Source organism: Gopherus evgoodei, chromosome 1, assembly GCF_007399415.2.
Source record: "Gopherus evgoodei ecotype Sinaloan lineage chromosome 1, rGopEvg1_v1.p, whole genome shotgun sequence".
NCBI classification, from domain to species: domain Eukaryota; kingdom Metazoa; phylum Chordata; order Testudines; family Testudinidae; genus Gopherus; species Gopherus evgoodei.
In genome coordinates, this window is record NC_044322.1 from 38,462,381 (window position 1) to 38,477,196 (window position 14,816).

The 14,816-nt window shown below is 39.6% G+C and overlaps 1 protein-coding gene across 3 annotated transcripts in view; it reads left to right on the plus strand.

The window, feature by feature from the left end:
* SGCG (sarcoglycan gamma) overlaps positions 1–14,816 on the plus strand; it is a 204,878-nt gene that overhangs the window by 48,786 nt on the left and 141,276 nt on the right. For all 3 annotated transcript variants that reach the window (XM_030562005.1, XM_030562022.1, XM_030562014.1), the window contains exon 2: positions 8,636–8,833. In XM_030562005.1, coding sequence (XP_030417865.1) covers positions 8,639–8,833 — 195 coding nt within the window. In that variant the 5' untranslated portion in view covers positions 8,636–8,638. The remainder of the gene's footprint in view (positions 1–8,635; positions 8,834–14,816) is intronic.

Here is a 14,816-nt window from a genome sequence, read left to right on the forward strand (position 1 = left end):
GTTACTTCTCTAATTTAGTTCACATGGGTTTAAATATAATAAATAAGATAAATAAATTCATTATTTTAAAATGAATATCTGTGTAAAATTGCATGGTGTAAGAATATAAAGTTACATGTTGTAGATGTGAAATGTATCTGTCAGACTAAAAATAAATAATTTTTTTATACAGAATTGGCAGCTGACTAAATTTATTGTCCTGTTTTAAATTTCCAGAGGATACACAGGGTTATATAGTTTGCTATTCTATTTTAAATTGTCAGTATTTAATTGAATTTGCAAATTATTTTTAAAAAATCAGTATTAGCATTACCTATTTAAAGTTTGCCATATTAAAGGGTGATATTAAATTTCCTCTTGTACTTGTTATATATAATGTATTTCTCTTGTTTTGTAAGCAAATGATTCAGCTGTTACTGAATAATACAACTAGCCCATACCTTAGCACACAGTAACTACTTCTGAGAGATTCTAGGACAAACTTGCTGTAAGCCCCCTTGACCCCAGCTCGGTCATTTTCTCTTCTTGAACTTTCAGCTGGTGCTTGGATCACACTGTACAACTAAGATACCTGCAGCTTACAATAATCCAAAGTGAAATCTTTGACCTTCATGTAAAGAAAAGCCTTCCAACATCTTAGCCTAGAAAGATCAAGTTAAGAAAACACATAGCAATAGTTTTTTTCAAGTAATTTACAATCCTATACTGACCAGCATTAAAATGTATAGATAATTAAATATATTTACTTAAACTTTCACATGTAATATGTCATTCTAAAGCCAAGACAGTTCTCTACTCTGAAATGTTCTATTGTTATGAAGTATAATGACATATACAGGCCCAACAATGTATTTTTTTTTATGATATACCATATGCTTACCAAGAGAAACTGGTTTGATACATGATAATGCTGATGAGAATTCATAATTCAAGAAGGTTCATTAGGTCTTACTGTAATTTTTTGATGTTAGTGAATAGCAGAAGGGAGGAGATCTGAGTGACAGAGTATGAAAACTGGAACAAAATGCTATAATATTGGTTGCTATTGGTTGGACTGCACTGTATAATCACAGCCTACCATCATAAAACTAATCTGTTTTGTTTGTAGCACAAGGTGGATATGCAAAGGGGGAATACCACCATTAGGGGATGTTGGAGAAAAACACAGTTCTCACTCTCTGGTTGGGTGCAGCAAAGTCAGATACTTTATTCAAGCAATTGCATAGAGGGAGAGAGTGCACTAGGACACAGGGTTTCCCCCTCCTAGGCAGGTCTCTCTACAGGTATACAATTACAACAATAATAATTGCTTATTACAAACAATAATAAGCAACACTACACAGACAATAATAAGCAACAGCTGCATTTTGTTTATACATAGGTCATCCTGATAACTAATTTTTCTCACTTATCTAGTCTACATTCCATATTTATCTACACAAGGTCGCAACAACTTCTCACACAGTTCTTTCCCACTCGCCTCACACAATCCTCGTTTCTACAAATCTCGCGCTATTAGGGTTATAGCTAGTCTGACTCTTGCTAACAAAGACTGTCATGTATTGAAATCCCCTTCAAATTCCTGTTAGTTCTTTCTCTACTTCCTCAGGGTGAAAACTTTACAGATGCACAATGTCTGAAACATAGTTGAAAAAGATTTGATGGTCCTGATTTAACTCTTTATGCTGCTGTTTAATTTTAGAATGTTATTAAGCAGATCTGAACAGAAAGAATCTGGGTTTCAGTAAAAGCATTTTTTTCCCTTGGAGAAATAGATGTTAGTGATTACAACAACAGAGATGAGATCTTCTTTACAAAGTTTCTTTTGGTTTGTCTCTTCAGAAGCATTGGCTCAATTAGTGATATTTGAAATTAATTAACTCAATTAAAAGTCTGCTTTTTGTGATCCTCTCTTATTCTAATAAATTGCAAAAGGAAATGTTAGTGTAACTATGTGAAAATATATTATATCTACTCTTCAATAAGGATGACTTTGTTGGCTGACAGAGCTTTTTAGAAATCTTACAAATTGCAACAAAGGTCATGTGTGTTTTGAATGGAATTATTTTCTGTTTCTTGGATTGTAGTCATTCTTTAATGTACATGAAATGCACAAATATTTTTTGTTTCTTATGATAAAACAAAAGTGAAGTAAATGGTATTTGAATGTAACGAATCATTCAGTTTTAGTGTAACAATTTTGAAAGAAGAATATTTCACACCTCATATGTTTTTAAAACAAAACAATGTTGAAATCCAGAATGCTGATTGCAGCTATTTGTCACAGAAAAGAGAAACTGGATCAAATCAAGACTGGATGCCTTTCTAGAAGATACACTTTAATTAGACACAAGTTACTGGACTCCATGCAGGAGTAACTGGGTGAAAGTCTATGGCTTGTGTTACACAAGAAGTCAGACTAGATGACCTAATGGTCCCTTCAGGCCTTAAAATCCATGCAATGTATAGATTTATAGATTTTTGAGGCCAGAAAGACCATTGTGATTGTTTAGTCTGACCTCCTTCATAACAAAGGCTGTAGGACTTCCCTGTATTTATTCCTGCTTCGAGTACAATCACTGTGCATTAATTACAGCATTATTCCAGATCTTGTGTTTTCTTCCTGTTTTAGTTCATTCCGTTTTTCAACGTTTGGATCACTTTGCATGCTGCTTGAACTTCGCATCTCCCTTTATTTGTGTCCTATGCAACCTTTCCTTCTGAAAATGTGGCAGTCTTTGTCCTCTTTCTTCATTAGGTGGTTCTGTCCCTTTTATTCTGATGTTCCCATCTGCCTCACAACATGGTGAATATGTCTTTCACTGACTTCTGACATCCTTTGCATGGTTTGGATATTAGACTCCTGGAGTAGGGAACACTATTTCAACAGGGCATATGGACTCCTGAGGAATAAAAACAAGCTTCAGGCTATTTTCCTGGCCCTGGAAACCATAATCACTTCTGAACAAGCAATTGTAATCCAGAGCAATAATCAGGCATTTGTTTGTCAACAGATGATGTGTCACCAGAGCCTCTCTTCTTCTGAGAATTCCTCCTGAGATGTTCTGGGTGTGGTTATGGTTTCTGTCCCTCAGGACTTAACTCCAAGGAAAGAACAATTCCACAACAGACTGTCTCAGTTAGCAGCAATTAACCTCCCATTTTTCAGAGTATAGGAGTTTCCATGATAGCCTTGTCTGCAATACAGACCTATATCGGTATAACTACATCATTAAGGGATGTGAAAAACCACATCCCTGAGCGAGGAGTTATACCAACCTAACCCTCCGCGAGTAGGCAGCGCTATGTCAACGGGAGAGTTTCTCCCATCGACATAGCTACCGTATCTCAAAAATGTGGATTAACTACACAGACAGTGTACGAGTGTCCCATCCGCGCTGATTTGTCTTTAATCTCAGTGACACTCCCCTGATTTTCATAGAGATAATCACTCTATATCTGATTTATTAGTCCCCATCTTCAATGGAAGCCTGCACAACACTTTCAAAAGACGAGCCTGCAGAGCTTAAATTCATAATTTTGCTAGACACTAAAAATCATGGACTGAATAGAGACACCGGATTTGTGGCTTATTACAACAATCTATAAACCACTAAGAATTCTCTTAGCTGCTTCTCCCCCCGCCCTTTCCTCCCTGTGACTGGAGGGAGAGGTGTTAACAGGCTTCTTCACTTGAATGTTCCCTGGAAATACTTGTTAACCACTTATGCTAAACAATCTGTTCCAGCTTCTATTTAGCTGTGATCCTCTGAGTAAATTTTCCAGACCTGAAGAAGACCTCTGTGTAAGCTCAAAAGTTTGTCTGTCTCGTCAACAGAAGTTGGTTCAATGAAAGATATTACCTCACCAACCTTCTTTCTCTAATCCCAAAGTGCTATCCACCAATGCATTTTTGTTTGGGGTTGAAGGATCTGGAATACTGCTTTTCCCAATTTACCCAATCCCCAACATATTCAGTAAGACCCACTCATTTTACTGCTTTGCTGGTGTCCTCATTGTGCTTGGTATGGCGACCTAATTAGTCTATTGTGGAACTTACTGGAGATGCCCCTCTGTGTTTCAAATTTCCTCTCACAGGAATCAGTTTGATTCACCAATTCAAAATTCCTGACTCTGAGTTGGTCCATTTGCTGCAGTAAAGATTCTCATCTCGTTTTGCCCAACTGTCTAGTCACCAAAAGGAATCTTTCACCTCAGACACTGTACATATTCACATATTTGGAACGCATATATGACATGGCGTACTGAGTGCAATATTAATGTCTTCTCTTGTTTCCTCTGATATGTATTGGCAACAAACGGACTTAGTGTCCTTCATATTCATTTCCTAGTGATTTCAGCTATTGGTAGTTTTCTTGCAGCATAAGGGAAAATGACTCACACCCTCTACCAGTGTATTTCTTAGACACCCTTCTATGATTCTGTTAACGCTCAGTTGGATTTCTCTTTGGTTTGGCCAGTAATAACAGTTCATCTTTTTTGAAACTCTAGAAGCAATTTCCTTTAAGCTGCTATCCCTCTTTTGGTAGTGACTTCCACTAGAAGAATTGGGGAACTGAATGCCATACTTGTCTTATTTTCTTTCTCCCCCATGTTCATTTTTTCCTTTGTAGGGTTGCCTTCCATCTCACACTTGAGTTTATCCCTAATGTGAACACTAGATTTCATATCAATATATCTATGGTTTGCCTTAACCTTGAGTGTTTTCAGAAAAGAAGACTGCACTTTCTCTAGGGTAAAACATTCTCCTTATCATGTATTGCCAACATTTTATTAACATGAAGCATGGTTTGTTGGCTTTAAGACTCCAATCAAGAAATTGTATTTTAATGTAATGAGTCCTTTAAAAGAGAAAAGTGCTTCTGAGACAACTCTTGCTTGATGGATCAAGGATTTTGTCTTGCTAACCTATGAACAGGCTAATGATGTAAGATGGCTATATCATAATTCATTGGTCTTCCATCTGTCATACCATTATAGCAATAAGTGAACAGAGAAGACGATCTATAGTTTTCTCCTTTTGCTTTCTCTCTGTGTATTACTTGAAAATCTAGGCCAAGATTTACCAAAGTTACTGGTGAGCTTGAATTTCAGGGAGAGGACTGCGTAACGCTTTCTATAAATCAAGCACCTACAAGGCATCTCAAATTGGGGATGTAAGACTTGAGGTACCCAAAATATATCCAATTTTGAAAATCTTGATTAGTCTTTAAGACCATGCAGGAACCTAAAGAAATGTTCAAAAAACCAGGTAAAAAGTATTTTGCTGTCTCTTTTGACTCTGAGGCAGGTTTCTGATTAGATGACAAAGATTTTTTTTCCTATCAGAAAGGATATTTTAAATGAGGAAAAATAATTATATATGAAAGATAAAAAGTAAAGTCTTGATATAAGTTTTAAATAGCATTTTTAACAGTACTTATTCACAAATATACAACCATTAAGTACAGTAGATTCTGATGCAGCATTTCAGTTTGCACTAAGAGTGACTACCTTTCCAGCTATTGCAGTAACAGTTATGATGTACTGTGCGGTTAGCTATGATGAACTCATAGTTATGCAGATTTGCACTGATGGGTATGCAAACACTTCAGTATGGTATATTACTTTCTCAGTGCTTGTTCTCACAAATTGCAGTTCAAGGAGCCCTCCTTTTTAGCTAATGACACTAGTTTATGGTGCAAATTATAATATGCTATGAAATATGCAAATTCCAAGTACATTATTGTGACATATAATTTAGGGACAATAGTATATATTTGATATTGTTTGCTGGGGTTTAAAAGAGGGAAAAAAATCCTTCTAGTCATACAAGTTTGGGTTTTCCCTCCCTACTTGTTTTTAACCTGAATGTATCTCTAAATCAGGTCCTGAGATTTCTCTTCTCCCTTTTTACTGGAATCACTGTTTCCCCTGAATCATTCTCCCTCCAGCAGAAAATTACTGTAGCTGCGTTACTTATTTCAGCTTGTTATCTTTACCTAGTGGGTAGATAAGTAGTGTTCTGACAAACTGCTGATATCCTCTCTGAAGTCCAAGCATCTTACCTTGTCATGTGCCTGAGTTCCATCAGACTGGGAAGTCAGATTCCTAATCTACTTCTGCATACTGGCATTATATAGTGATCCCTACAAGTCAGGCATCTTGCACTCTATAAACACAGTTTTGAGGAGGATTATGTTCAGTAAAGATATTCATTTTAAACTGTTCGATTTTATCCCCCCCTCCCCTTTGGACCAGATCCTGTGTTCCAGTTAGGACTAAATCAAGATTTGCCTCTCTCCTTATGGGTTACAGAACTAGATTCTTCAAGAAGCAATCATTAATAGTGTCTAGAAATTTCATTTCTGTATCCTGTCCTGACCTGACATGTACCCAGTCAATATGGGGATAGTTGAAATCTCCGTTATGATTGAATTTTCTATTTTTACAACTTCTCTAATCTCCCTGAGAATTTCATAATCACGATCACCATCTTCATCCTGGTCAGGTGGTTTGTAGTGTATTTCTACTGCTGTACTCTTATTATTCAAGCGTGGAATTTCAAACTGTGGCACAATTTGATTCATTAAAGATTTTTCCTATATTTGACTCTATGCTTTCTTTGACATATAGTGCCACTCCACCACCAGCATGACCTGCTCTTGTCATTCCTATATATTTTGTGCCTTGGGATTACCATGTCCCATTGATTATCATCGTTCCACCACATTTCTGGGATGCCTGTTATATCAATATCCTCAGTTCATACCATACACTCAAATTCACCCATCTTAGTATTTAGACTTATAGCATTTGTATACAAAAACTTATAACATTTATCAGTACAGTACCCACCACAGCAGCGGGGCTGTAGGAACTGTCTGCCCCTGCCGAAGAGGCGGGACTTGAGGTGGGATCCAGGGACTGGGTTCATCATAGCCAAAGGTTCATTATTATGAAGAGTGCTATAGCAAGGGTGTACTGTATTTAGTTGCCTGCCTTCATGCGCTCTGATTGAATGGGACTCTTTTTTTTTCATTTGACTGTTTTTCTTCAGCTCCTACCTATACTTTACCAGTTTCTTTATACCAGTTCAAGCATTTTCAGGAAGTAAAAAGATTTGTCTGCCAACATTATGAGGTTAGCTTGATTGATAACAACAAATCAATGGCAATATTATTGCATTGCCGCTGTAGCAAAAAAAGATCGAGTGTGGTCAAACACACAAGTTGTTACACCTTTGCAATGTTTTATGAATTATAGGGTTTTTTAAAATATGAAAGAAGAGATATAGAAAGGGGATGAATATTATAATTATGCAAGGAAGTTAGGCGTACAATAATACATAAGCTTCTGTTTAACTGTAAACCTAGACTATTTTCTTTGACTCTGGGTTTGGTAAAAAAGCTACAGATCACAAAAGACAGATATTCCTAAAGCAGAGCATCAGAACTGTGAACCACTTACTTGTTACACACAGAGCATGGCTCTGCAGGAGACTTGGAAAGAGCTTCCCTAATGAGTTAGAGTAATTCAGCAGCTGGGCAAGGATGTAATTTAATCAAATTTTTTAAATTCTTTGTGCTGACCATAGTGATCTAATTCCCAGGAGTATTCAAAATTGATAAGAAACCTCATGTGAATCCGATCTGAAGGAACTCTCATTTGAGAATATAATACTGTGAGAAAATGGACATCTTTTCTTATGTAAGAGCCCAGAGGGCTTACCTGGTTTATGGGAAATACTTGCATTTACAAAATCTGCTTACCTTTGCACATTAGGGATTTGGGGGTTTTCCTCCCTTTATATCAGTGGAGCTGAGACAGATATTACCCATTGTTGGTTTTTGATAAACAGCTTCAGCTTTTGAGTTTTTATTCTCTTGGCTCAAATGTAAACCTTCCCAACTTTCGAGGTGTAAAGTAGTGACAGTCTTCATGTTTTAAGTATTTTGGTAAGTAATTAATTGCCTTTACGTTTTAGTAAGTGCTACTTTGAAAACTATGATGTAGTGTTACTGAAGATGTTTAACCCTATTTACTACTGTATGTTTCTATTACTAGAACATCTTTAAATATTCATTGTGATAAAGGGTTGAGCAAGCATGTTTTACCTTTGTAGTTTTAAAATCTCTTTTCCTTCTTCATATACCGGTCATGAAACCTAACAAACTTTGGCATTCCGGTGATACACAGTTTAGTACTGCAACAAGCTAGTTGTAATAGTTACTGCATATAGAAAATATTGGAATGTATGTTGTGATAGAATTGGTATTGAAAACAGAAAAGAATATATAGTACCTCTTGGAATTTTAAAAAATCCTAAATTTTATGTTTTATCTTGACAGTATCTTGAGCATAGTTTACAATATCATTATACAATACAATTATTGCTATGTGAGTTGCAGATTATGACATGAATAGTGTAATATTTTCAGGTGGGATTTTTTTGTTCAAATATTATGAAAAAGAAGCAAAGATATTTCTATTCTATGTTATCATGCAGCAAATTGGAGCCTAATAATGATATCACTTAAAGTGATAGACATTTGATTTTGTTTTTCTCTTACAGAATTTTTTTAAAGAAATTAATTTACATAGTTAACAAAACTCTTTTCCCCCCCTTCTGTAGCAAATGGTACGTGAACAATACACCACCACAACACAAGGCACCAGCCTAGAGAGGCCGGAGAACCAATATGTCTACAACATTGGTATTTATGGCTGGAGAAAGCGTTGCCTCTACCTGTTTGTCCTCCTCCTGCTTATCGTCCTAGTTGTGAATTTTGCTTTGACAATTTGGATTCTTAAAGTGATGTGGTTTTCTCCAGTAAGTGGCCTCATTAATTTTCCATTCTCTTTCTAGTCTTTACTAATCATATTCTCCTCCTTTGTTTGCCTGATGACCTCACCTATTCCATATGTATGCCAGTTTCTTCTTATGTAATAACTTTGTCTTTTTCTTACCTCACTAATTAGAATTTCTCATTCTGTTGGAAATACATACAGAATAGTCATCTTTTACAACATTCATCCCTCTATGATTTTTAAGTCATTTTTAAGTGATTTTTAAATGATGTTTATGTTAATGACCTTACATTTGCAGTTAATTCAAACAGTTCTGTGAGACATTTTATTTGCTCTTGCCTCACAGTGTTTTTTCTGTCATTTACAAAGTATGATTTCTCTAGTTTCATTTATACCCCCAGAATTCTTTAAATTCAAATGTTGTTCTCACTAATTCAGCTTCTTTTCCTATCTGCACTCAAACTCTGATTTTTTAATCACCTATTTCCCTGCTATTTAAGATTTAGAAATTGATTTATCAAATCAATAAATTAAAGCTCAAAGTATTTGAAACTACTTTATGCTTTAGGTTAAGCAACTACCTTGCTCAAGAAGAAATGTAATAACTTTTCATTACAATATGTATATTATTCTCATGTAATTTTTAAATAGTAATTTAGAGTGTAACTTAGGTTAAGTCCGCAAGAGGAAACTTGAGTCAGAATACAATAAAATGCTTCAGTGAATATCAAAGCTAAGTTAATTTGATCCTACCATGCAGTCTGTGATGCATAGTTGATTTGAATAGACTTATTACAAGGAAAACAATAACAGTAAATTCCTACTGCTCTGCCCCTGCCATTCTGTAAAGAGTATTATGTTAACATTTCTATCATCTATCTTTATTATGCTAGTCACTAAATGAAGGGGCATTTTATCTTCATGGAGCTATGTCTATACTCTTCTTTCTTTTACTATAAGCAGGTGAATTTTAAGTGCCTCTTACTCAGCATAGTTATTATGATTGGATTCCTGTCAAGCTTCTTCCCCTGCATAAATTCTTTTCAGCACAGTTTTTTTTTATGTATACTACAAGTACAGAAGGTCTTAGATCATGTTTAATTTTTTAAACTATTATGCAACGCATTTGGAAGATGTGCACTTTGGTGACTGCACATCATGAATCACAGTGAACGTAAGTGGCTAACATTTTGTGCGTGTGGCTCAAATTCACAGTAAAGGTCACTCCTTCTCCACTTATTTTCCCAGGTCTTGGCTCCCTGGTGTGGCTCCCCTGTGTGGCCAATGGGTGGCTCCTTTCCTAGGGGTCACGGAACAAAAAACTTGTCAAAAACTCCCTCCCCTTTCAGGAATTCTCTCTGCAGGAACCCTGGTCTCTTCCTGCTTATCCACAAGGAAAGCAGCAAATGCCTCAGGATGGAACTGTAAGGGTTCTCTCCAGTTCTATATTGCAGGACTTGTGTACCTGAAATGTCCAGCTAAGCAGTGGCCCAGCTATGTCCATGCCTAGCTACCTACCTATTATTGCATTCCAGGGGCACCAGAACAGGGGGGGCCAGTGGGCCCTTGCTCCTCCCCACACTTTTAATGGGTTGTAAGGGTGAGCAACAGAGGAGGGGGCAGAGAGGAGCAAGTGGGGCCAGGGTCTTGGAGGGAAGAGGTGATGCAGGGAGAAGGGGCAGTGTGAGGGTCAGGCAGCAGGAAGAAGGGGCGGTGCAAGAGTAGAACCTCAGGTAAAATGTGTGGCATGAGGGTGGGGACTTTGGGAGAAGAGGCAGTGCGGGGACAGGGCCACGTTCTGGGTGCCTCTGGCCCCTTCACTTTTAGGATGCTTCCGCTGCTCCTGTTGTATTCCTTTTTTTCAAACCCTCCTTATTAAATTCTGGAGATCTTTTTGCAATTCACTGCTAAAGGATTGGGGTGTGCTGCTCCATATGCAGTCTCATCTTCCCCCAAAATGAGCCAGCTAAACTACAAGTTCTTCTTCAAATGCTTGCTCATGTCCACTGCATGCTAGGGGTGGGTGCACCGCATGCACAGTTGCTGGAGATTTTTCCCTCAGTGGTATCCATAGGGCCAGCTCTAGTGCTCTCTGGAGCCATGCATATGTGCGCCAGTATAAGGGGCCCTGCCAGCCTACACCCTCTCAGTTCCTTCTTACTGCCTTTGATGGTTGCTGTAATGACCCCTCTTGCTGTGGCAAGGTTTCTTTCCCAATGGTTGAGCTTCCTCTGTTAATATTCTGTATAGTTATCATAGTTAATGTATATAGTTCATAGTTAGAGTTAGTGTATATAGTAGTGTTAATAGTTGTTCCTGTCGTTAAGGCATGCCTCGGTCCCTGGGCTTTAAGCCATGTACCTCTTGTGATAAGCTGATATCAGTAAGTGACACACACGTTAGCTGTCCAAAGTGTCTGGGGGAGTCTCACGTCAAAGAGAAGTGCCAGATCTGCAGGGACTTCAAATCTCGTACCAGAAAGGACAGGGACATTTGGCTGATGGCCATTCTCATGGAGGCAGCCCGCAGACCAGTGTAGGAGCTGAACTGCTCTGAATCAGGGCTGAGTGTTTTGGCCCCAGTGCTGAAGAGAGAAAGGTGGAGACAGATTGATATAGTGTGAGACACGCATTGGGCCACTCATCTTTCCCTGAGCCACCGATGGTGCTGCAGACTCTGCCCAGAGCACCAAGTCCAGAATGGGACCCGCTACCAACTGCCTGGAACAGCCTTTGGGCCAAGTGTTTGTTCACTCTTTGAACCCAGAGGCCTTTCAGATAGTGAAAGAACTGCTGTCCCTCCCAATCCTGCTGACCCCTCAAGGACCCCCTCCAGCCAAGACGACCAGAGACAGAAGGGAACAAGGTCCGGCAAGCTCCTTCCTAGCTAGTACCAAGAACTGTGGCACTGTCCAGAGGCAAGCCCTCCATGGTACTGATGCACCAGTCACTGTCCTGACACCGATCCTCGGCGTCTCTCAGCATTGCCCAGTGGCTGAAGCAGTTACTGCACTGCTATGGTCTCCAGATGAAGAATCCTCTTCGGGGTCCAAAGTCTTTGGTACCAAAGTCTATCCCAGTCTGGAGCCTCCTCCTGCACCCCAACCTTTCATCTCTGGCCCCACCCCAGAGCCTGCACCCCCAGATGGAGCCCTCACTCCCTTACTCCCTAACCCCCTGCCCCAGCCTAGAGCCCTCTCCCACACCCTGAACCCCTCATCCACAGCCCCACCCCAGAGCCTACACCCCTGGCTGGAGCCCTCACCTCCTCCTGAACCCCACCCCCCTGCCCAGCCTGGAACCCCCTCCCACACCCTGAACCACTCATTTCTGTCCCCGCCCCAGAGCCCACACCCCCAGTTAGAGCCTTCATCCCCACCCACATCCCAACCCCCTGCCCCAGCCCAGTGAAAGTAAGTGAGAGTAGAGGAGAGTGAGCCACCGAGGGAGGGGGAATGTAGTGAGCAGGGGGCAGGACCTCAGGGAGGGGTTGGAGCAGGGGGCATGGCCTTGGGGAAGGGACAGAGCTAGGATATTCAGTTTTTTGGGATTAGAAAGTTGGCAATCCTAAGACAGGTGGTGATGAGCTAAAGCATAAAGTCCATGTATGGCTGCGACCTTTAATGTAGAAGATGTGTTAAAGCAGGTTGGCGTAGGGGCTTTTCTAAGTTCATACCCTTTTAAACTTAACCGGTATACCACAACCTGGAACTTGGAAAGAACTGAAATAACCAGTTAGGACAGAAATAACAAATGTGATACCTAACCACAAAAGGGCCATGGTAACAAATGGACATTTGGTGGGCATTGGCTTTTTATATCAAACAGATGAAGCCATTTTGGAAATTGAACCAGATGTTTGTCGCAATAGCAGATAGGATGAAGGGCCTCCTGGTGTCTTTTCAAAGAATTTCTTCATGCATCACCTCCTGCATTCATATATGCTATAACTTGGCAAAGATGCCAGCCCCTGCACGGACAGTGCACTCCACAAGGGAGCAAGCGTCCTCAGCAGCATTCCTGGCGCAAATTCCCGTACAGGAGATCTACAGGACCACAACATGATCATTAGTCCACACTTTCATCTCACACTATGCTATAACACAGCAGGCCAGAGATGATCCTGCATTTGGCAGAGTGGTGCTACAATCCACGAATGAACTTCCACTCCACTCCTAGGAAATGCTTGGGAGTCACTTATTTGGAATCGACATGAGTAAGCACTCAAAGAAGAAAAAACGGTTACCTACCTTTTCATAACAGTTGTTCTTTGAAATGTCCATTCCAAGGCTCACCTGCCTATCCGTCTGTCGGTGCCAGCCAGCAAGAAGGAACTGAAGAGGTGGCAGGTCGGCAAGGCTATATATACAGTGGCATGATGGCCTGACTCCAGGGAGCGCCTGAACAACCCAATGAATATCGCTAAGGGGGAAATCTTCCATAAACTGTGCACGTGGTGTGCACACACCTACTTGGAATGGACATGAGCAACACATCTCAAAGAACAACAGTTATAAAAGGTAGGTAACTGTTTTTCCCTCAGAGGGGATCATGAAAGAGCCCACTGTGTGGTATTGTTCACAGGAAAATCCTTTTTCACCATAACTCTTGCAGGCAATTATCTTATACCCTAAAGCATGAGATTTAATTACCTTTGTTTTTATTTTAGTTTGCATAGTTGCAAATGTTAATGGAAATAAAATTATCCAACCCTTTAAAAAATCCAGCTCCTGAACAAGTGGACTGTATGCTGTATTGGTTAATTAGATCAATCAAGTAAAATCTGTCACGTATAATGATATTTTTACTTGCATTGTATTATCCAACCATTAGATGTGTCTCTGGGTACATGTAAACTCAAGATGGAGCTAGCATGCTAAAAATAGAAGTGTAACTGCAGCGGCAGAAGTAATGGGATGGGCTAGCTGCCCCCGGTACAAGTTCTGCCTGTGACCTGAGGTATGCACTCAGATAGCTACCCCATCATACCATCTGTGCTGCCATTGTTACAGTTATATTTTTGGCATGCTAGCTTGATCAAAGCTAATGCACATACATATGTCCGAGCTGAAAATAACATCTGGCTCAAGTGTAGATGTATCCTACGTGGTGTATAGAGCTCCAGATAATATGTGGTCCTTTTTGAACCAGGAAAACAAAGCTGAAACTCAAGCTGTGTTGGAAGCCAAGTTTTTTAACTATAGTTGTAGCTGTTTTTTTTAATAAATCCCTCCCTCCTGTTTATGAATTGAATATGACAGGGCCTAATGACAAGGAGTTAATAGAAGAGGTATCTGAGCCTCTAGCTATTATCTTTGGGAAATCATGGGAGACGGGGGATATTCCAGAAGACTGGAAGGGGGCAAATATAGTGCCCATCTATAAAAAGGGAAATAAAAACAACCCAGGAAACTACAGACCAGTTAGTTTAACTTCTGTGCCAGGGAAGATAATGGAGCAGGTAATTAAAGAAATCATCTGCAAACACTTGGAAGGTGGTAAGGTGATAGGGAATAGCCAGCATGGATTTGTAAAGAACAAATCGTGTCAAACTAATCTGATAGCGTTCTTTGATGGAATAACGAGCCTTGTGGATAAGGGAGAAGCGGTGGATGTGATATACCTAGACTTTAGTAAGGCATTTGATACAGTCTCGCATGATATTCTTATAGATAAACTAGGAAAGTACAATTTAGATGGGGCTACTATAAGGTGGGTGCATAACTGGCTGGATAACCGTACTCAGAGAGTAGTTGTTAATAGCTCCCAATGCTGCTGGAAAGGTATAACAAGTGGGGTTCCGCAGGGGTCTGTTTTGGGACCGGTTCTGTTCAATATCTTCATCAACGATTTAGATGTTGGCATAGAAAGTACGCTTATTAAGTTTGCGGACGATACCAAACTGGGAGGGATTGCAACTGCTTTGGAGGACAGGGTCAAAATTCAAAATGATCTGGACAAATTGGAGAAATGGTCTGAGGTAAACAGGATGAAGTTCAATAAAGA